The sequence below is a fragment of the Branchiostoma lanceolatum genome, chromosome 2 (assembly GCF_035083965.1).
Source record: "Branchiostoma lanceolatum isolate klBraLanc5 chromosome 2, klBraLanc5.hap2, whole genome shotgun sequence".
NCBI lineage: Eukaryota > Metazoa > Chordata > Leptocardii > Amphioxiformes > Branchiostomatidae > Branchiostoma > Branchiostoma lanceolatum.
In genome coordinates this window covers 26,843,332-26,868,367 of record NC_089723.1, presented here as the reverse complement: position 1 = coordinate 26,868,367, position 25,036 = coordinate 26,843,332, and the positions used below count along the sequence as shown (strand labels likewise).

Here is a 25,036-nt window from a genome sequence, read left to right as displayed (position 1 = left end):
ACGTTTAGATGCGGCCACTGTTTGTCGGTGTTCTTGGAGACGCTGAGCATTTCCGGTTGACAGAAAGGCTGAAACAAGGACCTTGGCTGAAACGATGAAAAGTCCTTTCTAATCACCCTAATATTCCCTGGTTCACAGGGATTTATTTGCTAGAATAGTTTCACGATTCTACAGAAGGTAAGTCTTCGTTCAATGCCCCATTGCATGAGTTCTGAAGCTTGATTTTCGTCTAAAATCTTGCAAAGAGGGGGAGATCTATAACTGTTTCTACCAACGTTGCAAACAAAACAAACCATGATCGCGATGATGATAAAAAAATTATAGCATAGAATATTGCAAGACCCGTGATATGTATGATATGTATAAAGCTGTAGCTGTAGCTTCAAAAGTCGAAGAGTCATAACGTCAGAGGTTGAAACTACATTGCAAAAAAAGTGTCCACTTTTGTGCCCCCCCCCCCCCCCGGACAGGTAAATAACCGTGTTAACTCTGTAAAGTTAACTGAAAACAGGTACAAACATTGTTATTCCCCATGATTGTCCACAGGCCGTGATCATGTCTGCCCGAAGTCTGGAGAAGTTGGGAATCCCCAGTCTGCCTCAGCCTAAACTGAGGAAGAGGAGAGGCATGTATTCTATGGACAAGGATACCATCAACAAGGTAGTTATGACCAACCTCCTTGATATGACAGATGCCTTCCTCGTGTCTGTATTGAATTGTTAATAACCAAGTGTCAAAGTATGTATGCAGGGAAAGTCTGCATAGGCATTTTTGCATCTAAAGGTTTTCATTGTCCCTCATGTTCTAGAGGGAAGTTTCTATAGTCCCCAAGAGACTAATTTCTATGAGTCAGGCTTTTTTTTGGCTTATAATGTGCTATTTTTTTATTAGATATCAGTGCTACAAAGTACAAATAGAACTGATGTTCGAACAGTAAAAAAAACACTCATTACATACCCCCAAAAAGTCATAGAGTCTGTTACGGAGGCTAGAACTAGTATTCATAAAAAAATTATGTGTTCCCAGATTGCTACCAGTCACTGTTAGTTACATGCTTCTAATCCTATATCGTTATGATTTTACCTGCTATTGGTAAGTATTACATCAAATTTCATGTTTTGTTAACATTATTATATTGTAAGTTACATCTGGAATTCTAAGAATGTCTAGTCTAGATGATGTCAATCATTGCTTTGTTTTCTCCAACAAGCTCAAACAACCAAGGCCAGTCCCTCTTTTGGTTAATGACTTATTTCAGAAGGTTGGTCAAGGAGTGTTGAGCACGGTTTGGACACACCTGCGCTTAATTGTGCCAATATAAAGCACTCTTTCTCTTGTGCACTAGTAGAAATAGCCCCCAATAAACACAGCGTAATTTAATCAACAAGTGATGTTCACATATGCAAAATGTGACAAATTTTGATGCTTGCATGCTTGAATATAAGGAGTGTTCCATGCATCTGTTAAGTTTAATTGCCAACTGCCTTGTAATAAATGACTGCCCAATGATTCAAATTCTCTGCAGCTGCTAAAATCAACAACTTGCATGAGTTTTCCTGATAATTCGTGGCTATCTTTGCACCTGCATCTATAGCAGCAAATTCTAATTTGCAAGAAAGCTTCAAGATCACTTTGTCATTTTGACACAGTCTCCATAAGAGGAATACTAGACAGTATACCACTGACCTGTATGTCTAACCAGTGTGATGTGATGTTTATTTCCACAGGATGAAATAGAACAGCAGGTCACAGACATCAAGGTGCCACTGACTCTGTTTGCTCCATTTCACCACGAGGATGGTAAGTGGTGGACATTTTTAAATTCTGTTTCATCATAGATTGTAGATGGGGGGAGTTTTAACTCGAGGGAGTTGAGGGTTGTTTGAATTCTTGGTGCCAGATTTACCCAGGTCAAATGTTGAATGTACAATATTTTTTGTCGCTTTTCTTTGTTGTCTGTCTTTATGTGTGTTTTAAAAGACAAAGTTTGTGTTAATAACATTGTCTGTCCTATGTCTGTTTTCAGAGCCGCAAACAGAGGACCTGGAAATCGAGAGGCCTGTGACCCCCATTGATGTAATCATACCATCTTGACCTTTTTTTTGAGAAATTGTATGATCCTGGTGAACAGTAGAGCAACTGAGAGTAAAAACTCTAAGTGTTGTGCATGATCATGCAAAATTGGCAAACATTTGGGCTAAATATACAGTCTTAAAATTGTACCTTTTTAAAGTTAGATGAAAGGTAGTCAAGGTAAAAAAAGTTCTTTCAGTGGTCATATCCTTACTGAAAGAGGAACTGAACAATAGATATGTTTGATGTTTTACTTTTAGGAGAGTATCAAGGCCCCGCCTGCGACCTTTGGTGTGCTTGCTAAGCTGGTGAGAAGGAGGATCTGTGTGAGGACAGACATGAGGCACATCTCTACTGAGGACCAACAGAGCCTGGTAGGAACCCTGGAAGGGCTTATAAGCGATCATAGAAAATTAGTTTCAGGGCTGAGATATACAAATGTAAAAGAAATGTCTTGTTGTGTGGTTAATGTTAATGAGTTACAATGGTAAGAATATAGATAGAATCAAGGGTGTTCTTAACAGCTCAGTTTACTTTCAGCATTTTACCACGATTTTACTTAAGAGTTTATAAGGTAACCTGAAAAGTAAGAATGTTAATGTCAGAAAAAAAAAGTCTGTTACATGTATTTGATTTCCTTTCCCAGTTTCTGAAATATGTACCACCATTTTGCATTACCGTGCAGGGTGGAATCATCATGGGGGAGCTGAATTCAATCTGGCCTGATATCAGAAGACAAGTAGACGATCCATTTTTGGTGAGTAGTTGGAAGATTGATATTTGTCATCAAACTCTAATATCTATCTCTGATTTAATCCATATCTTGGAGGGACATTGCTTCTTCATGTAACGTTGGGTAACATAAATTCGTGGGGTACTTAAATTCGGGATTTTTCGAAAACGGGGTATTTAGGGATATGTGGTAGATGCAACATCAGTACTACCGCTAGAAATGCAAACTTGACAGACTAACGCATTCAGAACACTGTCTGAAAAGCTTCGATAACCATGCATTAGAAGTTGGCGACGTCAAAAACTCTCCGTCCCTTATTGACAGAGTCTGGGGGCTTCGTGGGAGACTCACACTGCACGGTTGTTCGCTGGTTTATAAGACAAATGTCACATCTCCTGCCTGCTAAACACAATTATTTACAAGACAACTTATTACAATCTCTTTTGCTAACCTACAACTGGATTCTAAGTGGATTCAATCATCAAAACTCTTTGTTGCTACAACCTACGGCACGTGTATTTTCCCGCCGCCATATTGTTACCCAGAATCATGTCGTCAAGCAGACGACAAAGGTTTGTGAGGAACACTTTTTTGTCTAAATGTTGCGTGTGATAGTGGACTGAAGACGATATTTTCCTCAAAGTTTGCTCCTAACACAACAAGGAACACATGGACATAGTAGTATAACCATTGCTACGGCATCCAGCTAACTTGCCATGAATAATGTACACGTTGCCATGACGGTGGGGATCGACCTTGAGTGACGTTCTACCGACTCAACAAACGGGATGTAATCGAATGCCTGATGTGTGCGGTACGGCCGTTTTTTCGTGTATTTTTTTTTACTTGGACACGTCTATATCCATAGCACTCTCCTCAAACCAAGGATGGAACGAATAGCTGCTGTATAAAATGTGATTAGCGGTAAGATATTCAAGACGAATCTTCTCTCCCGAATTAATGTGCCCCCCTGTCCGACAGCACCGTAATTGTGCGTGCGGCGGACGGTAGTTTCAAGTTGAAATATTATGGTGTCAGCACGACTAGAGACAAAATCTACCATATACATGATTAGTGCAAAGATAGTACATGATACTGACAGAATAATAGAAAAAAAGGATGGTTAATTGTTCTGCTAGATTGATTTTAGTCAACCATTATCGGAAAAATCCCGAATTTAGGTTACCCAACGTTATATATAAATGATGATACTTAAATACTGTTTTTATGTTTTATCTCTAGTCTGCAGAGCAGAACAAGGAGCTGCAGAGAAGGATAACTGTGCATATTGTCACTGTGTGTGAACAACTGTTCCTACATTATCTGCAAAAAGCAGAAGGTAGGCTTATCAAACAACATTGGTTAACACTTACTTTGAAGTATGCATCCACCTTTTCTGTTCCTTTGTTAAAATGTAAAAGAATGTAGTTCTTGTGTTAACAAGTTTGTGAAATGGCTTAACTGTACTTTTATGAGATGTTTGTTTTTGAGACTGAGATAGATCATTTTTCTAACTTTGTGCTCTTGTCTGAACAGTTTTAAACAGGAGAGGAATCTTCAGTGGTCCTGCCAATATGAGCCGTCTGAGGACTCAGCTTGGAATTGATGCCAACAAATAGTAAGTAGTGGTAGACATTGTCATGTGAAGAACGCATCCTTTGGTTTAGTATGGTATCAAGCTCTTAGGCCATCTAGTGCTTGTCTTTCTATAACAAACATTTGACCTTGAGAATATTATATGCTTGTGAGAATGTACAAGCTTGTCAGATGTGTTTCGTTTTAGACTGCATTTTTTTTTATTCATGCTTCTTTAGAAAGCTGATTTGTAAAGATCATCTTTATTCCATTTTCTTTTTTTTCCAGTTTGAACATACTAGCCATCCGGCGCTACATAGTTGGAGACATGAGGAAGAAACCAGATGATGCGGAGGCTGACGTCAGCGACGCTGGCTACGATTATTCCTCCCGCGCCCCCACCACGACCATTTCTCCTTCCATGTTGGAGAGGAAGAAGAAGAAACTGGGACTACAGCCATTATCCTATCAACAAATGGTACAGTCTCTGCTTCTTTGTGTAACAACATTTCTATAGGTTTGCAAAGCAAAATACTTGTCTGTTATGCCTGAATTTTCCATCTGCTGGTCAAGTAGCTCAGATTTTGTTCAGTTTACTCAATGTGCGCTTTTTTTGCAGCTGGAATTGAGCAGACCACAGTCAAGGAAGAAAGTGAGAACTAATACTGAGAGGGAAATCAGAGATGTGAGAAGCTTTATTTATTTATTTGCTTGACTTTAACATTCAATACTATGCATTTACCTCTATGCATCTACCAGCATGCATCTAGTGGTATCTACTAGAAGTAGAAGCAAGGGAGATGTAGTGAATTGAAGCCATAAGGAATGTAGGGGCAGCTACTATAAATGATCTATATACACTGTATTCCTATTGTTTTAAAGACATGTTGTCCCATTAACAGATGTACAACCAGATGCCAGTGATAGACACTGAAGCCCTGGAGGAGCTCATGCCCCGCCCACCATCAGAGTATGAGGAGGGATATGAAATACCAGGTAATCTTGATGTGGACTTGCATGCAAAAGATCCTGCAAGGTTTTGCATTGGATTTGTACAAAATCTGGTGTAACAGGTCAGATAACACCCGTAGCCTGGCCAGATTATACCTGGGTACATTCTCCCCTGGGGTATATACTGGCCTGTTACACATGACAGTGATGATATGATGTTATGTTAAAATGTCATCCTTTATTCATAGGACTATATGTAAGAGTGTGTAGGCCACAGGACAGGGATTCAAACTTTCTAAGCAAGTTTTCATATTATTAGGATTGGGTGTATGTTTGAAATTCTTATCATGTTTACAGTATACAAGTTGGCTCATCGTAAAGTTCACTGTGGAAAACAAAAAAGATTACCACTAAGTGTGGACAGATGTGTGACAAAACCACTGTTATAAAATCTTTTGTACATTTCTCTCTGTTTCAGATATCATGTCTGTGCACAGTCGAAGTCAGATGACCCTGGCTAGCGACAGAAGTAGCCAGATGGACATTGGAAAGTAAGTCGTCCTCTACATTCCTACGGTTGTCACTTGTCCGATGAAGTGTGACTACAGATGTGTTGTGTGACTAGAGATGTGTTAGGTCTGACCACCCCTATGTGACCTTACTTGATAGCTCCCAAAAAAGAAACTCCTCTTATCCTCGTAAGAATGTTGTAAGAGTTGGTTATTTGTAACCTCTCTGTTTTCAGTACTTGATCAATAGAGTTATCACTCTACATGGTTGACACAAAATACTGATGAATACTTGTGAGTGAATTACTGGTAAGCAGTGTAACAGGCCAGAATGTAGCCTGATTTCAATCAAGCCTCCTGTAACCGCTCGCCACCCTGTAACCGCTCCCCGTAGGGAGGGGACAGAAATCCCCGGACAGCTGGAGTTTGTGTTATACAGACTAGCTAGAATGTACCCCTGGACATAGTATACCTGAGCGTATTCTAGCCAGGGGTATAGTCATGCCTGTTACATTGGCATAGTAATACATTGCAGCTAAAGGCCAAGTTCTGTGCCTTTTACAAACCCATTGTGAGTGGTGTTTTAAGAAACTCCCTAGAAAACTTAATTGTGTTTTAATCTGTAAAATGATAATATATTAATAATTAATAATAATAATGATAAAATTTGCCCCATCACAGGAGACTTGCGACTGCAGATGACATCTTCAGACTACAGAAGTCTCAGTCCATGCCAGAACTTGATGCTGGGGAAAACCTGTTGGAAGAATTGAGTATCCACTTAAGTGACAAGGCCACAGCTGTCACCATGGACTTCCAGCAGGAGAGAAGGGCTGCTACACCAGATGAACCATTAGTCTCAAGACCTGTGAGTCAATACTGAAATAACAAACATGCTAGATATAGCCCTGTGGCCTCTTCATGCATACATGTAGATGACATATATTTAGTACTCTACTTTAGACTGTGTAGATGATTAGATATACAAGTACACATGTACACTGTTGGTATGTAAATACAGCAAATTTGAAACATGACTAATTTTTCCCCAGTCATTCAGCTCAATATGAATCTATGAATCTGATGTACATGTAACCACTTCAAAACATATTCAATGGGAAAATGTAGCCAGGATGCCAGGCTGTTTCCAGGGCCTACATACGGTAGTTCAACTCCTTGGCTCTAGGGAACCTCTAGAACAGGCCCCCCTAAGTAGAGATCGGGGGTGTGGCATCCAGGCTATGAAAAATGTGGAAATAGAAAAAAAAATCCTCCATGTCGCAGGTTTCATTGGTTTAAAGATTTAGCTTTGTTTTAGATAACACTGTTTTGTTTTCTCTTTCCTCAGGACGCAAGAAAGCCAACGAAAGAAGACGAGGAAAGAAAAAAGTGAGCATGGCTAAAATTTACTGTAGCTTAAAGTGATTTTCATTGGAAAAACTTTATTGACTGTATCTCACCGGAGTAAATCCGGACGAACTATGATGATGATAAAGTGATTAGTATCCTTCCAGGCCTGGGGCTGTAGTTAAGGACCTAGTTCCTAGAGGCAACGTCACTTAACCTTTAGTACACTAAAGCAGCCATTTGTCACCCAATTCCCTATTGGTTACAGAGTTAGGCAGCAGGGAGAAGGTCAAGCTTCCATCTAGAGGTGTTTATTTTTCTGTGTATTACAAAAAATAAAGGCGCACTGCTGAAATATGACCCATAATGCTAATATAATTAGCAACACAATTGAAAGTTTCTATGCAATGATATACAGACTTCTGCATAATATACAACAACTTTATACAATCAATTAACATTTGATAGATGCCATGTTTATGCAACACTTATCAGGAATTTGTTGTTAACGCTCCCGTCCTGACAGACTTGACAGCAGACAGTACCTAGCGGATGACCTGCAGAAACTGGTGGCTTCCCGAGCTCCTCAGGAACCTGTAGAGGGAGACCAGGATGAAGAGGACCTGCCTCCACTACTACAGGTCAGTCAACCTGCTCACTACAGCATACAACTATCGACAATTGTGTGATAGATTGAAGCTTGAAGATCAACTTAAGTTTGAACCTCTTTGTCGAAAATATTTGGAGGGGGAGAGAGTAAACGTTATTTTAAGGCACCAGGGTTTATTCCAAGTCAAAAATTTGTGTCTGTGTTCTCACCAAAGGTGCAAGGGATTTTGAGCTATGTCCAGTCATGAATGAGCTTAGATGTTTTCAGTTGTACAAAGTTACATGCAACTACAACTTACAGTGATCAGGAGAGCATCAGAAATACATAGCCGCTGATGACTTTGGCCTTTGGTGATGTGGGTAACTTCATACAGGGGTAGGGGATTATACATCCATTAGTTTCATTTGTTCATACCTTCATTTGTTCTCTCTCTGTCTCTCCCCTGCACCAGGCCACCACTACAGGTGAGGAGTCTGAGGAGAAGCAGCAGGCACTCCAGGCCAGGCTGCAGGAACTGGAGGAGAAGGAGGCCAAGGAGAGAGAGCAAGAAAATATTCCTCTGACACAGCCTACACACCCCCAGCCTGCAGTGGTATCTACCAAGATATCAAAGAAGGTCGGTAATCAAGTTACATAATGTAACAGTAAAAATAGGTCTTTAATCAAGCTGGAGGGTTAGCTGGGGCAATTGTACAATGCATGGAAGGTTTTCTATAGCTAGTGGATATAGCTGTTGACCCAGAAAAGTGTAGCAGCAGATTTAAGCAGTACAAGTATCAGGAAAAAAAGGACCGGATACAAGCTTCAATGGGGTATTTAAAGAGTGGGCTTGAATCTATTTCGACAAAGCCTCAGTATTGTTGGTTAAGATGTTCACCCACTTGAAGATTGGGTTAACGGTACTTAAACCTGTAGTATAGAGGTACATGATATTCCTGTAATTACAATTTATCAAGCTGTAGGATGGTACTAACTTTCAAGCTACCGGTATACCTTTTTGGAGCTTTGTACATACAAACATACCTTTTTTTCTTGACATGTCTGAATAGCAATGAATGTGATGGTCAATCAATAATAATCCTAACTTCATTATATTTGAATATTTCTCCAGATGGTGGTGAGGACCAGCGATGTCAGGGTCAGTGAACGGGTCAGTCTGTCGTCTCTCACCATCCAGCGGTCAGCGACTCTGTACAATGACCTCCAGGGGGACATTACCCCCTCGGACATCAAACACTTAGACAGAAACCTGTTTCTGCACAAGGAGATCAACGATGTGTACCAGGAGATCATGAGGACTGTGCCCACGGACCATGTGTTGTTCGACCAGGTTTGATGTCTTGATATATATTAACATCATCTCTAGAAGACATCCTTGACATATTTTTTTGTTCTCCGAAAGTTTTAAGTAAAAATTAAGAAAAAGAACCAGATGAAAACAAAGGGCTGGGAGGTAGAGTTGAAGTTGACTATAGTCTTTGCGTAAAAAAGTACAGCCTTACACTCTGTTTCAATGTTAATTTTTCAGTTCAACATTATTTTCAAAATATCTGATGGTCTCTCATCCTGTGATTTTAGGACGACATTGTCGAGAAGCATTCCACCAACGTGGACGTGTCCAAAGCCGTGGCGTCGTCAACACTGTCCAAGCGTAAGAAGGACCGTATCATCAACCCCAGCCTGCAGGTGGGGAAGAGGGCCCCCTGGGGTGAGGGGGAGATGCGAGACTGGTCCAAGAGGTAGGCATGGCTTTCATTTACACCCCTTCTAACTCCTTTCAGGGAAGTCACTATAAGTGTATCTCAACTGGTATTATTATTACTAACTGTGAGACCCTGGTTTAATCCCGTACAGGACTGTCTTTTGGAAGGGACGTAAAATGGGGGTCCTGTGTTTGAGAAGGTGCCTCGAGCAAAATAAAGGGGAAGGGCTAGCAACCCCTCCCTATATGAAGAATATACCATGCTACTGAAACTGCACGGAAACTTCCTTTCCTATGTGCCACTACGCACTACAAGTATCTGAACAACCTAACTAACTAACTGACTAATGAATAAATTAACTAACTAACTAGCTCCTGTCACTGAGTACCCAGTTATGGTACAGCACAGTTTTGATAGAAACTAAATAACTAACTTACTAACTCCTTTCACTGAGCTCCCAGTTACGACACAGCATGGTTTTGATAGAAACTAACTAAATAACTAACTAACTCCTTTCACTGTGCACCCAGTTACAACACAGCACAGTTTTAATAGAATCTCATCTTCCGTTTTATCACGGTTATGTTTAATTTTCTATACAATATCATGTACTTTTCACATTTCTCAGATGATTTGAAAAACTCCTCCCTGCTCTCCTTAAGATTTTGAGTTTCATTTTCTCAGTTCGCATGTTTTCCCTTCCAGTGCTGTGTTTGCTAAGACAGTTGTGTTATGGGGAAAAGAGCAGCAAAGAATAAAGCAGAGGAAAATCAATCGCCGCAAAAGAACAGTTAGAAGGGCATTGCAGAAATGCAAACTGTTAGCAAAAGTTAAGCTTGCCATGGTTGGGACAAAGAGTTTTAGGCAACCTTGGAATCTGGCAAAGAGCTTAAGAAAACCTCGGGATCTAGCAAAGAGCCTAAGGCAACCTCAGGATCTAGCAAAGAACTTAGGGCAACCTCAGGATCTGGCAAAGAGCCTAGGGAAAGCTCAGGATCTAGCAAAGAGCCTACTAGGGAAACCTCAGGATCTGGCAAAGAACTTAGGGAAACCTCAGGAGCTGTAAGTTGCTAGGCAATGCAGTTCACTCACACACGCACACTCACTATCCAACATGGAAAGTTTTTGACTTCGTCATGGAATGCATGGTTATCAAAAATGTTTAGACAGTTTTATGAATACTTGAGGCCATCAATGATTCATGGTTACCAAAAATGTTTCAACAAGGCTATCAAGTTTGCAATACTGACAGTATTTCTGATGTTGCATTTCATCCCAAGATTTTAACAATGGGTAAACTGGTAGGTAACCACAATGGATAAAGGCAAATTAGTGTTAGCTGGTACTTTAAAAGAATGCAACACACTTATTGAGACGAGTATGGTTGGTCTGGTGTGCTTGACTGAAAATGCTGTGGCGCAGCCACATTGTACCATTCATCTAATATTCTATAAAAAAAAGAAAATTGATACAAATTGTCTCATGCATAAGGCTTTTAGGTCAACCTATACCTTTTCTTATAGTATTATACAGTACATGTACTTAGTTGAGGAATTTGATGAAGTGAAGGCATGTTAAGGATTACAGAATTCTGTAAGAGGTACTTAATTTGATAGAAGATGATGAACTAATGCCATTTTGTCTCCTTGTTTTTTGTTGAGCAGTCCTGTTATACAGGCACCAGGCACAGCAGCAAAGCCAGGACCCGTCATGGTAGGTTTCTCTAACTTACACCTTACACTTTTCATGACCTCTAGTCCGGTTTCCATGGTAATGAACAAGGACGATTGAAGGAATAAGTCTTATAGTGTGTACATAGATCAAGTGTGAACACCATGCAGACACTACAATGTATCTAGTGTAGTCTAATTGTTTTTGCTTTGTACTTGCACGCATGCACCAGCAATTCACAGAGGAAAAACTACCAAAGGTATACCCTTAGAAGCTTAGAATGAGTTGTAATTACAGAGTTTAATGTTGCATAAAGTGTAGAATGTAATGCATTTTGATTGCCAAACATTGTCAATTGAAAAAAAATTGACTAGATATTTGTAATATTAAAGTGGTCTCACTGGTGTTTGTGACTTAAAGTTAGTAGTAGCTTCTCTTGAGACGTACTTCACTTTAAAGTGGTTTGAGTGGAAAGGAGACACGAAATTGGATTTTGAACAGCATAATAAAGTTTAACACGTTGTTATCGTCAGTCACAAAAGCCCCTGTCACACTTGTGCGTATATTCAAGTGCGCGTGAGTTGGGCATTTGGTGTTTAAGTATGGTTTCCGGGAAAAAGTTGTTTTCTACTTTGACCCACCGTTGTGCAGCCTAGTGATCAAAGCTAAGAAATCACTTATTCGGCTGCAAACTTAACCTAAACCAAAAACATGTTAATACGCAATTCATGCGGACTTGTATATACGCACAAGTGTGACAGGGGCTTAAGGGGTCATCTTATAAGCAAGTCATGGTAGAAAATCTTATAAGCAAGTCATGGTAGAAAATCTAGAAGCACAGCTTTCTCCCCAATGACAAAATAACTAAGAGTTGAATCTAGATCCATATAGCAATCCGCTCACCAGCCTGCACATGTTTCCACAGGACAGGGACATGGAGACCATATTCGCCAGCCTGCCGCCCTCCCAGCACACGAGTGACCAGAAGTCATCGCGGGCGTACGCTTCCTGGTTGGCCTGGTGGAAATCCACCATCAACACTGACGACTATCTCAAGTACCTGTCCACGCAAGTAAGAAACTGGCTTCAACCGGAAACAGTGTAGTCTGTATTTTACACATTTTACCCCTGCCAAAAGGGGCAACAGCAATATCACACATTTAGCTGGGGTGCTATTCTTTGTAGTTACTGCTTGCTGTCCCTTTTGACTTGCTTACCACTGATAAGCAAACGGTATCTACAGAGGATGGTACACAGACTATTCCACATTAAGAAAAATAGGAATTCATACAAACTTCCATTCATGTGTCCTTAGTTTTATCAAGGACACATGAATTAATGTTATGTTAACCTTACATAGCCTGTCTCATGTTACATGTTAAAGTCCCAATATATACTGTTGACTGACATGCTTACATGCTCTGACATAACAGCTCATTATAAGGTGAATGTTATCCATGTTTACTTCAGGAGTCAGACTTCATGGGCGTGGTGTTCCACTTCTACGACAGCGAGGAGAGTGAGGATGAGGAGGAGACTGAGCAGGGAAAACGTCTGACCAGTAAGAGGCAGCAGCAGGCGCTGTAAGTAATAGCTGTTTCTACTCTCTGCAGCATGGCTATGTTTTTGAACCTTGAGCTTTGATAGCTAGTTACTCAGTGTAGTCATCCGGTGTCACACTGTCAATGGCCTTTGGCCAACTTTTGTCGCCAGCCAGAACGGTGCCAAATTTCAAAACCGATGGACATTTTTTGTCTGTAAATCTACCCTATCAAATTGGATGGGAGTCGGTGATCTACCAACATCGGCAGTCGCGCAGTGATCGAGAGCACGCCACCTATGGTGCTACCAAAAATGTCCTTTGGGTCACAAAAATTTGGTGAGCTACTTTCTTGCTGTGTGACGTCAAGGCTTGCGCAAATTGCGTTGGTCATGTGGTCAATATAACAAATGTCAGAAGTGTAACAAGTGTCCAGAATCCTAAACACCAGGGAAAACTTTGACAGTGAAAAGTACACTTTCAGATGAATATTGAGTGATTGCCATGCAAAGTATTGGACACATTTCTCTTGCTATCCTCACCTAACCACCTTATCTTAATCGCACAGTGAAAAGGAACAGAAGATCGAGGAACTTCGTCAGAAGAAGACGGAGTTTGTCTCTGGCATGTGGAATGTTAACAGTGTGCTGCTAGGTGGACTGGGTAGGGACCCAGCTGTGGAAGGTACGTACACTGGGTTTGCCAAATCCAAATCTTGTGGCTGCGAGGCAAAATGAATGAAGTCACTTTTACTGTAGCTTTGTGCCCTGACAGGCTAGGTACAAGTTGTCCTAAACATGTAGGTCTAGTAGCTTCGTTAGTGAAGCCAAGCCAAGAGAGATACTAGTAGCTACAATAAGCTCGGTATACACTGAAAATTGATGACATACATACAAGATATTTGTGATGAAATGATAAATTAAGGTACAGATTCCACTTAATCGCACTTCTTCACTCTAAAATGAAAATCTGTGAGTCAGTTAAGGCACGCTGTCAAACTGAGTTGCAATTATGGATTTGCAATTAAGTCATTTTCATTATTTGTTGACAGAGGATGAAGGGTACCCGTCCAGTGTAGAAGAGACCCCACGGGCAGACAGGCTGCAAGCTTCCCCGGCAGGACTGTCCCCTGGAAGGTCCTCATCCCATCGGTCGCCGTCGTCTCTGGGGGTCCCCTCCCAGAAAGGCTCCGGGTCCAGGACAACCACGGCAGGAACTAAGAAGTCAGGGGAAGGGGAGGCCAAAGAGCCTGAGGTGAGTGGTGTCAGGGAAATTATAATCTATCGATATCTATCTGTCAAAATCTGATGTTTCGGTAACTTCTCAGCTGCCTTCTGTAGGGCCTGAGTAGACTCCATTGTCACATGAAGGTGTTGTCCCAAGAATGTGGTACAAAATGTGACTGTGTTTGTATCCCCCTTCATCTCTGATCATTACTTTCAATTGGTGCCCTTTTCCAACTCGGAGAATCCCTTGACCAAAGAGTTGTTGCTGTGCCTGTACAGAAACCAGTGGAGCTGACCGCTCAGGAGAGGCTGGAGAAGGTGTGGTCAGACCTAAAGATGCCGGACGGACAGAAACTGGACATGGCCATCAAATACAGCTCAGACGCTTACATCGGGAAACTCCCAGAGGTAGGGGATGATTTGAATGACATGGGCCTTTCTTAAATGTGTTCTTTCTTAAATTTACTAATAGAGAGGTGCCCTCTGGTTGGCCATTATCAAAATTTTGAGAAAAAAATATCCTTTACTCTTCATTCAAACCTGGTCATCAAAACCTCAAGAAGGCCACAGTAGACACAATTACATTTTTCTTGTGTTTGATCAAAGGCTATCTATCTACAATCCTCAACTTCTATTACAGCTATGAATTGAATGAGACAGACATTTGTGTTCACTGGTATAATGGGTGCTTCTGATTTCAGTCCATCCAGGCATGGGAAAAGGCCACATGTCTGATCTTACAACGAGAAGCAGCGTTGTCCAATCTGGAGAGGTTTGAACGGCAGGCCTCTGATCCCAACAGATTTTTTGAAAGAGGTACGAGGTCTTTGTACCTTTGCTTTTTATAGTTGTCTCTTGGCACCCAGGTAATATATTTTAGACTTCTACATGCTCAGTGCTAGAATTCTACATGCTCAGTGCCAATTAAGTTGTACCAGTACATCTTAGCATAACCTCCAATTTTTGACCAGTCCTTTTCTGCTAATGTAACGTCTCTTTTACTTCCAGGGTACAGAGGGTCCTCTGTGGCCAGAATGGAAGAGTCCAAACAACGAACGGAGCTTCTTAGGGTAAGAGTTAGTGATAGACAAGGAAGGATGCTATTCTTTTTATTCCTGTAAAGATTCCAATTTTTTCTTCAGGTTCACCTTCTCCCTGCTGCCTTACCCTGTAACCAACACAAAATTGGTGCCAAAAGGCAATTTCAGCAGGGAGAAGGTTAACAGGTGGTGCAGATGTTTTCTTTTGTTGTTGTCCTTTTTTTCTGACCAAGAAACTTGTATATAACTTGTAAGGAATCTTCTAAGTTTGAATCGCCACCCCTTTCATTCTATCTGTTGCTGGTTCAAACTTTACCCTGGATGTTAAACTCTTGTATGTATGACTTTTGTTGGTCTAGCAAAATAGGAAATACACTACATCAACTCTCATTTAATTTTCCTGAAAAAAACACTGATGTTTTATAATATCAGTCATTTTCCCTTTGTCCACAGCGTCTTGATCTCCTGGACAAGAAGGCTGGTGATGCTGTGAAGAAAGTGGCCACAAATTTCCAGGATAGCATTTCATTTCAGGTACAGATATCAATAATTAGAAGCTGTATAGAAAGGAGATACGAAAACATAAGGGCTGGGAGAAGCCTTAGATCTGACTATATTTTGGCCCTTAGACAGAGATTTAGCTCTTAAGCTATTTAGAGTTAATCTCACAGGTCAGCATTGTTCTTTTAAATCAACCGAACCAACAAATTGAATTGTTCTGTCCTAACCTGTAATGTTTCTGAGAAAGTAAAATGTTCTCTCCCTTCCCCTTCAGGGACGTCCATATATGGACAAGATGAAGTGGGACCGTACAGAGATGTTGTACTGGCTACAACAGGAGAGGAGGGAGCAGGCTCTAGAGATAGGCATGATGACTCAGGTACCGGTCAAGATGGCTGAGCTGGCTCCCATACAACTGTCCAGGCCTGTTCTGTAGGACTCACCACTGCTCCGCCCAGCTGAAATGATTCTAATTGTGGATTCTTGTACTTGTGTTTGCTCTAGAACTATTTGTGAAAGTTTGTTTAAGTCAGGCTGATATACATTTACAGAATTCTCCATGGTGAAAAAGTACCTTTGGCTATGGTATGGCTTTGTCCGTACATGTCCATAGAAACCCGTCCAAAGAGAACAGATGTTGTCTGTCTTACATTCAGGTATACTGTGCCAACATTGTTTAAGCCCGTGTCACAACTTAGAAGACTGCCTATTCTGCAGTCTGAAATTAAATGTTAAATGCACTATTGGTATTTATTGCAGGGTAAAGAAGTGTGGCCATGTGTGAAATCACTGTTTGTGTCTGTCATTACAACAGATTTATGTTGTGTTGCTTATATAGAGTATGGTTGCACTGTCCGTCCACGACTTTCCATCCATCTTATCAATTGTACAGATGTACAAAAATCTATGCAATACTGTAACTTTCTTGTCATCCTTGGAAACAAAGGTGCCTTCTGAAGACATTCGAATTACCTTGTGCCTTGTGATTTTTTTAGTCGAATTAAGAGTCAATCCTATTAGACTACATTTATTTATTCTCTTGGTTCTCAAACATTTTAAGGTAAAACTTTAGCAAGAGGTCAAGATGAAAACATACAAATAGGGCTGAAAGGAAAACTTGAACCCCTGAATGCATTCCCTGAAACTTTGTGAACATTTATACCAGAGTGCATACCCATTTTCTTGTGCTTATTTTTTTTCAAATCAACCAAGAAATAAATTGCATGCATTATGGAACAATTTTCCTTTGAGGGAGGGATGGGTGCACTTTAGTAGCCAGTCTGGTATGAGGAAAACCTAATTCCTAACGAACCTGAGGAGTAGCTTTGTACATAGTCATGATAAATGGGATTGGACACACACTGATGACAAAGGCCACTAATAAGTCGTCATGCCACAGCTTTAATGCACAAGTTTACCTCACAAAAGGGCAGCTAGCCACACAGTGTGCTTGATATATCTGGCTCATAATATGTTAAACACACTCCTGGTGCAGTATGGCACCTCATTTGCAGGATACCTAGAACATTCAGTGTTGAGGATTGCACATACTACCGGGTAGTACCAGTTAATCTATCTAAGCACAAAAAAATGCATCCATATAAAATTATGTAACTTTTAGTTCTTGTGTGTTGTAGATGGGAACTGCAATTGTTACCTCATCTACAATAAAACAATAAGTTTGAATAAGTTAAAGAGCACGCCACCATTACATCTTATTTCATAGATATTGACAACATTACTTTGCTGTAGAGCTTGTACTTTTCTCCGTACCATCTGACAGTACTCAACAATATCCATTCATTTTGTCATGCAAATAACACTCCTTACTGAGATAAATACATCCATTTTTCATCTAAACATCTTTACAAAATATATTCAGCTCCTAGATATGCTCTAAACAAACACAGTGTGGTTAAATGACTATAAAAGAAACAACACATATCAACTAAATATTTGAGGCCTTGCAAGAAAAGGTAAACCTAACTTGAGCTGCCTCAACAATGCACACTGAATATTAAGTCACAATTTCTGTACATCAATTCCTCATGCTGACAGTTGGATTCACTGTTAAATTCACATACTAGAGCAAGTGTTTCACAAAATAATAATCCAAAAGCTGGGCTCTTTACTTAGAAATAATATTGCGTCCAAATTTTCAAAGTCGCTTAGAAACAACAGTCGCCCAGAACTTTTCAACAGCATTCACACAAAAATTTACAAATGATAAAAAAAAAGCTTTTTCTGTCACATTTTCCAATACTCGTGTCATTTCTTCAGAAATTCTGTTGCTGATTGGATAGCTATACTAATGATTGATATCTGTTTCTCGACATTAGCCCAACTCCCTGTGGACTCCACCTCCCTCATCGCACCAAACAGTCCGGGGAAGGTTTTCCCCCTGTACTGGCAGACTCCCTCTTCCAGCTGCAGACAGTCGTTCTTGCTAGGAGACAACAGCAGGTGTTTGTAGAGGGGTTTCCCAAGGACACCGCCAGGGGTCAAGAACAAGCGGTCAACTTGCATCATCTTATCATTGACCCGGCGAACTTCCAGGGGGTTGCCGAGATCTGTTTTTCCAGCATTTTCTTCCACCACGGCAGCTGCCAATGCAAATCCCTCAGCAGCCAGCTTTACCTTGCTGAACTGTAATTCCAGCCCCTGCTGCTTAAACTTGTTTTTGTAGGAAGCCTCTGCTGCATTGGTGAAGTCTTCGATCATCATGGCATACCCTCCAAGACTAAACGGAAGGAGGGTTGAATCAGACAGCCTCAGCAATGTGTTTCCAAGAACTTGGGTGACTGCCCTGTGGTAAGACAGGTCAGGATCAATGAAGTTCTTCACATAGTAGAAGGTGTCATACACTGTGTGATAAACCGGGTAGAAGGACAAGTTAAAGCCTGGGTCCAAAGTATACTGAAGGTCCAGAGACGGCACCCCTGCTTGTAGTAGGAATGCAGCGTAGTCACTGCCAGCTCCCAGCAGGTCGACTTTTGGGGTCTGTGCGTTAGGTCCTGCTGGAAATTTCTCGACCCATTCATTGTACACACTGAAGACCCCATGAGGATCCCTAACAGTTTTGCTGGCATCCTGCACAACCTTCTGCAGAAGTGGGCTAGCTTCGGCATAGAAAGAGAAGTTCCCGATCACAGCTCCATCTAGGTTGAGATAGGCTACGGCTTTCTCTCCCATCTCTTTGATGTTCTCCTCCACCCACTCTGTGGACCCGATCTGTCCAAACTCTCCTCCATCCCAGCTGGCAAATATGATGCTTCTCCTCGGGCGCCAGTTCTTCTTCAGTAACAGTCCAACCGTACGCGTCAGCTCCATGAGACAGGCGGTGCCAGTGCTTGGTTCGACACCTCCGTAGGTCCAGGCATCGCGATGGTTGCCGACGACAACATACCTGTCCGGCTCAACAGCTCCTGAAATGGATGCAATTACATTCTTTATCTGCTTATTCAACAGTTTGTTATTGACCTGCACTCTTACTTGTCTGTTGTTGTCTTCCCTCTGGTCTATCTGTTGTGTCATTCCCTGCCAATCAGATGGAGCAGTGGTACCATCCAAGATTCCCAATACCTTCCTTGCATCAGCTATGCTGATTGGCTGAACAAGGATGCCAGGTAGGTCGGCTTCACTCTCACTCAAACGGAACATACCTTCCAGGGCAGGGTACCCAGGGGTCAGAGGGTCGCCGTACGTAATGCGTACGTCACCTCGGAATACGCCGTCCTCCGGTAGCGTCCATCCCCTGTCCGCTCCTGCAGGTTGGTACTGTGCTGGATCGGGATACAGCAGGAGTGCAGCTGCACCTGCCATCTCAGCATGCCTGACTTTATCCCCAACATACACCTGCCCCAGGCGAGCAATCGCTATCCTCCCGGTCAAGTTGACCCCTTGACTTTCCAGGAAATGAAAGTCCTCTCCACGCCCGAAGTTCACATAGACAAGTTTTCCCATTGCCATCCCACTTTTACTGTATGCGGCGTAGGGCGGGACGGTGCTATCGCGGGCAGACTGGGCATCATCAGGCGTTATCGTCTCTGTCACACTGTCACCACTCATCAGGAACACTTTGTTTGGGTTTGTTAGATCGGGGTAGGACAGGAGTGCATAGTAGGACCTCACTGTAGTGTTCAATCCCCAGCTCTGCCACTGACTGGTGATTTCTTCAGCCATGATTCCTACCTCTTGCATCCCTGCCAAGTGTGGGGCCGTGGAGAAATGTCTCAGCTGATCCTCCAACTCCTCCACGCTCACTTCCTGAAGCAGCTGTCCTGCGATCTTCTCATCGTAGTCCTGGGAAATGCCCCCACTGGAAGATATCTTCTTATGGACTTCTCTCCTTATGACGTATCCGATAACGAGACCAAACATGAAGATAAGGATGATGATGAGGATTTTGATGACGATTCCTTTCACCCCCGTCTGCCAGCTCCCCTCCCCCCCTGCGACACGGGGTGCCTGCCCCTCGGTGTTGACACTGACACTGTCCAGGTCCGACTGCCAGCGCGAGTACGCCTGGGTGCTCCCCGCTTGGTTTCCTGATTCCTCGTCACCTGCCATGATCGTCTCCCTTCCACTGATACTCTTCTAAATAAAATACATATGGGAAGATTTGGCATCAACTTCAAAATGTTGTTGTTTTCATCAAATGTTAATTGCAAAATGCAATATGAGCGATCACTGTTTTTGACGACTAGCAGCCAAAAGGACGTTAGCTGATTACATTACTAATTAATATTTGAACAGCATATCAAATTACTAATCATGAACATGATTAAATTAATCTTCTGCCTTTTGCCTTACAGTAACCGCTGAGTCACAATGACATACATGTATATATTAATCTAATACATGACCTAGTAATCTAATAACTGTATATCATATAGTATCTTCCTCCCACTATATCAGTAATATACAAGTAAAATACATCTTTCCATCTGAGTCGCCGCGGCTTACGTACAAAATAAATATAAAGTATATTAGATATCAAATGATGACACAGAAATAACAGCGTGATAAAGTCTGGAACAGGATGCCGAAGCTGTGTGCACAGCCACACAGCTGCCGTCACATGGTCATTCCCACCGAGCATATCACACATCATTCAATCATTACATACTAGTAAGCCCCTCCCACCGCATCCTAGAAAACAGGACATGCATGTTTCACAGTATGCGGGACAAATAAATTTCTCCCTTGACATTAGATAAATCTGCGGTCACAATGCTTCACTGTGATCTTGGGAAACTTACCTTAGGCCGCTGATAATCTGTCGTTGAGAATTCAGACGCAGTATGGATGCAAACCACTCCTTTGGCTCGCCAAGTCCGTACATACCCTCTCATGCACGCATGTTTTTTCTATCCTCCAGCTAACCTCTGACCTTCGTTACGTCACCATACGTAATCATCATGGCGGCTGTTCGGCGACATGTGCTGTTTTGATCCTCAACCTTTCAGGTTAAAAACTGTTCCACAAGAGAGAAAAAGACTGTAGCGTCACTTCAGACCTGGGCAGGACAGTCAGTCGTCATTTGAAACATTTTGTTCTTTAGTTACGATATCTGTGACTCGGCGTTGCGATGGAATGCGGAGGACAAGTTTCTGAAGCGGACATGTTACCTCAGAGGCTGCCCACAGCTAAGAAGAAGAACTGTGTGCGGTGTGGAAAAGCCGCCGTGCTAGTTGTTCAGACAAGCGCGGCTTTCTGCAGGGAGTGTTTCCTGAACTACTTCACACACAAGTTCCGCTCAGGGCTGGGAAAGACGAGAGTAGTTCAGCCAGGAGAGAGAGTTTTGTTGGCTTTCTCGGGAGGACCGTCCTCTGCTGCCCTTCTACATCTGGTCAAACGAGGCATGGAGGAAGGAACTCAAAAGAAGAGGCTCAGGATCGAACCGGGTGTAGTCTTCATAGATGAAGGCTGTATCATCCAAGGGTTTGATGTGGATCAGCGACAGCAAGCTCTGCAGATAGTGTCTAAGATAGCAGAGGATAGTGGTTTCCCAGTCTACCGTGTAATGTTGGAGGATTTTATGAGTGAGCACTCTACAGAGGCAGATTTGCCAGTTACCGTGTCAAACTGTGCTGAAACATCTCAAGATACAACTGAAGATGTAGAGAGGCAGGTGAAGACACTCTCTACTGATGACTCCAGTGCAGACAGGTTAAAGAGACTGTTTGAGCAAGCCAAGTCTCTAACAGCCAAGGAAGATTTACTGCAGATGCTTCGTTCTAAACTCCTCGTCAAAGTGGCCAGGATGCATGGCTACACGAAAGTCATGGTTGGCGACAGCGGAACCAGACTGTCTGTACGCATCATGGCCAACATTGCACAAGGTAGAGGATCAGCTCTTCCGCTCAACACCGGATTCGCAGACGACAGGCACGGAGATGTCGTCATAGTTCGACCAATGAGGGACTTCATTGCGAAGGAGATTTCCATGTACAACACCATATGCCAGCTGGAGTCCGTGTTCCTGCCCACACTGTCAACAAGAGCCGCTGAAAAAGCGAGCATCGGCCATCTGACGGAAGCCTTCATCAGCGGGTTACAAGTGAACTTCCCGTCCACTGTCAGTACCGTGTTCAGAACAGGGGCCAAACTTTGTGTGTCGCAGGATCCGGAGAACATGCCAGAAGGACATGAGCGATGTGCCATGTGTAAGGCACCCCTGGACACTGGACAGCAGGGACCATTACAGTCTAGTGTGTATAAGACATCAGGTGCATCAGAAGATGATAATAAATGTGTGGCAACTGGCCCAGAACTCTGCCATGGTTGTTCTCTCACTGTAGCAGACTTTGGTGACTTCTCAGCTCTGTCAGACCAACTTTTACATGACTAGACGGATTGAAAGACAGACTGTTGATAGAGTAATAAAAAAAAATGGCTTAGAACAAAAAACTGGAAGAACAAGTGTTAAGGTTATTCATAGACATAGAGATGATTGCATTTGTAGAAATTGTGAAAGATGAATAAGACAATTGTCTCTAGATCGTATACCCCATTACTGCATCAATTAAAAGAAAACTATGTGCTGTTTTTATTTATGTGGTAGAATTTGATTACATTCACCAGAATACAAATGACATGTATTTTGAATTCATTTCTAGTGACATGAACATTTAACACAAAAAACAGTTTCGGGCAAGGTAGATATTTTCATTGTGTCAACAAATTCTATTTCATGATAGTTCTGTGTTATTGAATGGTTCTGAAATAAATGATTTTGGAAGTCTAATATTCAAGGTTTCTGGCATGTAACATTAATCCTTTGTTAACGGTATATTTGTTACAATTACTGGTAATGATATTTTTCATTTTCACAAATAAACAAAAGAAATAGTTTGTGTTCGTGTGTGTGTGTTCGTGTGTGTGTGTGTGTATAGAACGTTTGCATGTGCAATGTTACGTGTATGATTTCTACATTCCCCATGTAACGTTATATTATTTCAAGTTAGATCACTTAAGTCGAGTAATTCAAATGGCAAAAGAAAGAAAGGATCACAAAGTACTTTAAGAATTGGGGAAAACAAAATTCGCCAGGAAAAGTTACAGGCAAAGCAAAAACTAGGCGTGATGAAAATGGCTAGTAGTCAGGCACCAGAGTATACTGCACTGGCCACACTACTACAGCTGTCAATGGGTCCTCGCCATGATGCAAAATTATGGTCGAACGCAACATGGAAGTTTGGGATCGCATTTGACTGACGCTGGAGGGAAAACGTCGCCAATAGTTTCAATTTAGAAGGCAAGTATTACTAATCTAATATGTTGGGGTTTCACAAAAGCCGCGGTACGAGGCAGCAGCAGAACGTGAAATGAATACAACGTGATCGTGGCTTGGGCGTCGACCCGTTTAATAGTTCGCCCCCCTCCCTCATCGCCGGACTGACAATAAGTAACGTAGTACGGTAATTTTGTCGATAAAGCTCACCTCTGAACGGAGTTTTGCTGGTACTGTTGTCAAGAATTACTGTAAACAATGGCTACCTTTGATCCAGCAGAAGTCAATGGTGTTCGGCAGCAGGGGTGTATAAACTATTCACAGACATGTGATATCAGTATCTGCATTGATGGAGAAAACTTCCCTGCCAACAAGGCAGTTCTTGGGGAAAAGAGTGACTACTTTCGAGCTATGTTTTCCTCCGGAATGAAAGAGAGCACAGAAGATGTTGTTAATCTACAGTCTATACCTCCAAACGTCTTCAAACCCCTTCTTGACTACATGCACACAGACATTCTCGAAATACCACAAGACTGCTTCCTTGACATGCTGGACACTGTAAGCTTCCTTCAGATAGTTCTTCCAGAAAAATTTATCAGGGCGAATATCAACGGGAAAAACTGGCACACGATTTTGTCCACAGCGCAGACGTACGCCATAACGAATGTCCAAGACGTCATTTATGGCTACTTGAGTGATAACCTAGCAGAAGTCATGACGGAAGAATCTTTTCAAAGACTGAGCAAAGAGCAGAAGAACTATATCTGGGAGTTGAGACACAAGCTGAGATGTTCTGTCGTCGTGTTAGGGGCACATGAAGAGAATGCCAGCAAAACCCGACCTGTCTACTACTACAGTGAGGGTGAAGACAAGTGGGTGTCATTCACATCTCTTCCAGATAGGGGGAGCTCCGTCTCTTGTGGAGTGGCGGTCATGGACAACTACCTGTATGTTGTTGGTGGCTTTGTGGACTTCAAGTGTAGGGATCTACAGAGGAAGAACTTCCGCTACAATCCCATGACCGACACTTGGACAGAGATAGCCCCTGTGTTACAGGGACGGGCAGATTTCGGACTGGTAGCGTTAGATGACCACCTGTATGCCATCGGTGGCCGACAACACTACTTCTCTGCGTTACCATCAGTGGAGAAGTACAACCCTGTTGCTGATGAGTGGGTCTATATCACACCACTACCTAAAGGTTCACGGCGCCACGCTGTCACTTCGTGTGTGGGAGCCATCTATATCAGCGGTGGTTTCCCGCATTACACTGACCAGATGCTCAGTTACTCCCCCGCGGCTGAGGAGTGGGAATTTGTGACACTACTGCCAACTCGGCGCTCCGATCACGGGATGGTGTCCGCTCGCGGGGTCATATACGTCATGGGCGGGTACCGCAGTGAGGTGGACTGTTTCGTCATCTCTTCTGGGCAATGGTTCCACATCCGGCCAACCAACAAGCTGGAGTACCTGAACAAGTTTGCTACGGTGTGCAACGACTGTATCTACTTTGTGTGTAAGAAGTTTACCCAGTGTTATGATATAGAGGATGACCATTGGGATGAACTGGGGTTGAAGAGATGTCCAGGGGGTCCAACTAAAAACGCTGTAACCCTTAGATTGCCCTCCCATGTCACACAAGGGTCTAAGTGAACAGAAAGGTGAAGGGGGGATGCACAGCTGTTACAAGTGCTACACCTGTACACAGTGATGGTACAAACATTAGATGTCGGAGCTTTTAACAAACTATTTATTGAAAGTTTAATGTCCAAGCAGATGTTGGGTAAAACTCCAGGTGGCCCTCGCCTGTCAGTGAAGACTG

The 25,036-nt window shown here is 42.3% G+C and overlaps 3 protein-coding genes across 5 annotated transcripts; 2 read left to right on the top strand and 1 right to left on the bottom strand.

Moving 5' to 3' along the window:
* The first annotated feature begins 42 nt into the window (after positions 1–42).
* Positions 43–16,447, top strand: LOC136428277 (coiled-coil domain-containing protein 87-like). 3 transcript variants are annotated; one of them, XM_066417666.1, is made up of 30 exons: positions 43–177; positions 547–660; positions 1,211–1,261; positions 1,728–1,800; positions 2,027–2,076; positions 2,334–2,447; positions 2,759–2,830; positions 4,049–4,145; positions 4,343–4,424; positions 4,670–4,859; positions 5,001–5,066; positions 5,284–5,377; positions 5,811–5,883; positions 6,523–6,709; positions 7,190–7,230; positions 7,715–7,829; positions 8,250–8,414; positions 8,910–9,128; positions 9,377–9,537; positions 10,207–10,563; positions 11,166–11,214; positions 12,098–12,244; positions 12,643–12,755; positions 13,281–13,396; positions 13,764–13,966; positions 14,218–14,346; positions 14,640–14,754; positions 14,947–15,008; positions 15,432–15,512; positions 15,754–16,447. In XM_066417666.1, the coding sequence occupies exons 2-30, from the start codon at positions 556–558 to the stop codon at positions 15,913–15,915; spliced, it is 3,489 nt and encodes a 1,162-aa protein (XP_066273763.1). In that variant the 5' UTR covers positions 43–177; positions 547–555; the 3' UTR covers positions 15,916–16,447. The 3 variants fall into 3 exon arrangements, with proteins under 3 accessions (XP_066273763.1, XP_066273764.1, XP_066273765.1); XM_066417667.1 differs by lacking the exon at positions 1,211–1,261; XM_066417668.1 differs by lacking the exon at positions 10,207–10,563.
* Positions 16,448–16,860: 413 nt separating this feature from the next.
* LOC136428278 (N-acetylated-alpha-linked acidic dipeptidase 2-like) lies at positions 16,861–20,848 on the bottom strand. The gene is made up of 2 exons (XM_066417669.1): positions 20,741–20,848; positions 16,861–20,075 (listed from the first exon to the last, which is right to left on the bottom strand). The coding sequence occupies exons 1-2, from the start codon at positions 20,831–20,833 to the stop codon at positions 17,748–17,750; spliced, it is 2,421 nt and encodes an 806-aa protein (XP_066273766.1). The 5' UTR covers positions 20,834–20,848; the 3' UTR covers positions 16,861–17,747.
* A 221-nt stretch (positions 20,849–21,069) lies between these two features.
* On the top strand, positions 21,070–22,835 carry LOC136428284 (cytoplasmic tRNA 2-thiolation protein 2-like). The gene has a single exon (XM_066417678.1). It carries the CDS (start codon positions 21,070–21,072, stop codon positions 22,330–22,332), a length of 1,263 nt encoding a protein of 420 aa, XP_066273775.1. The 3' UTR covers positions 22,333–22,835.
* Positions 22,836–25,036: the final 2,201 nt, after the last annotated feature.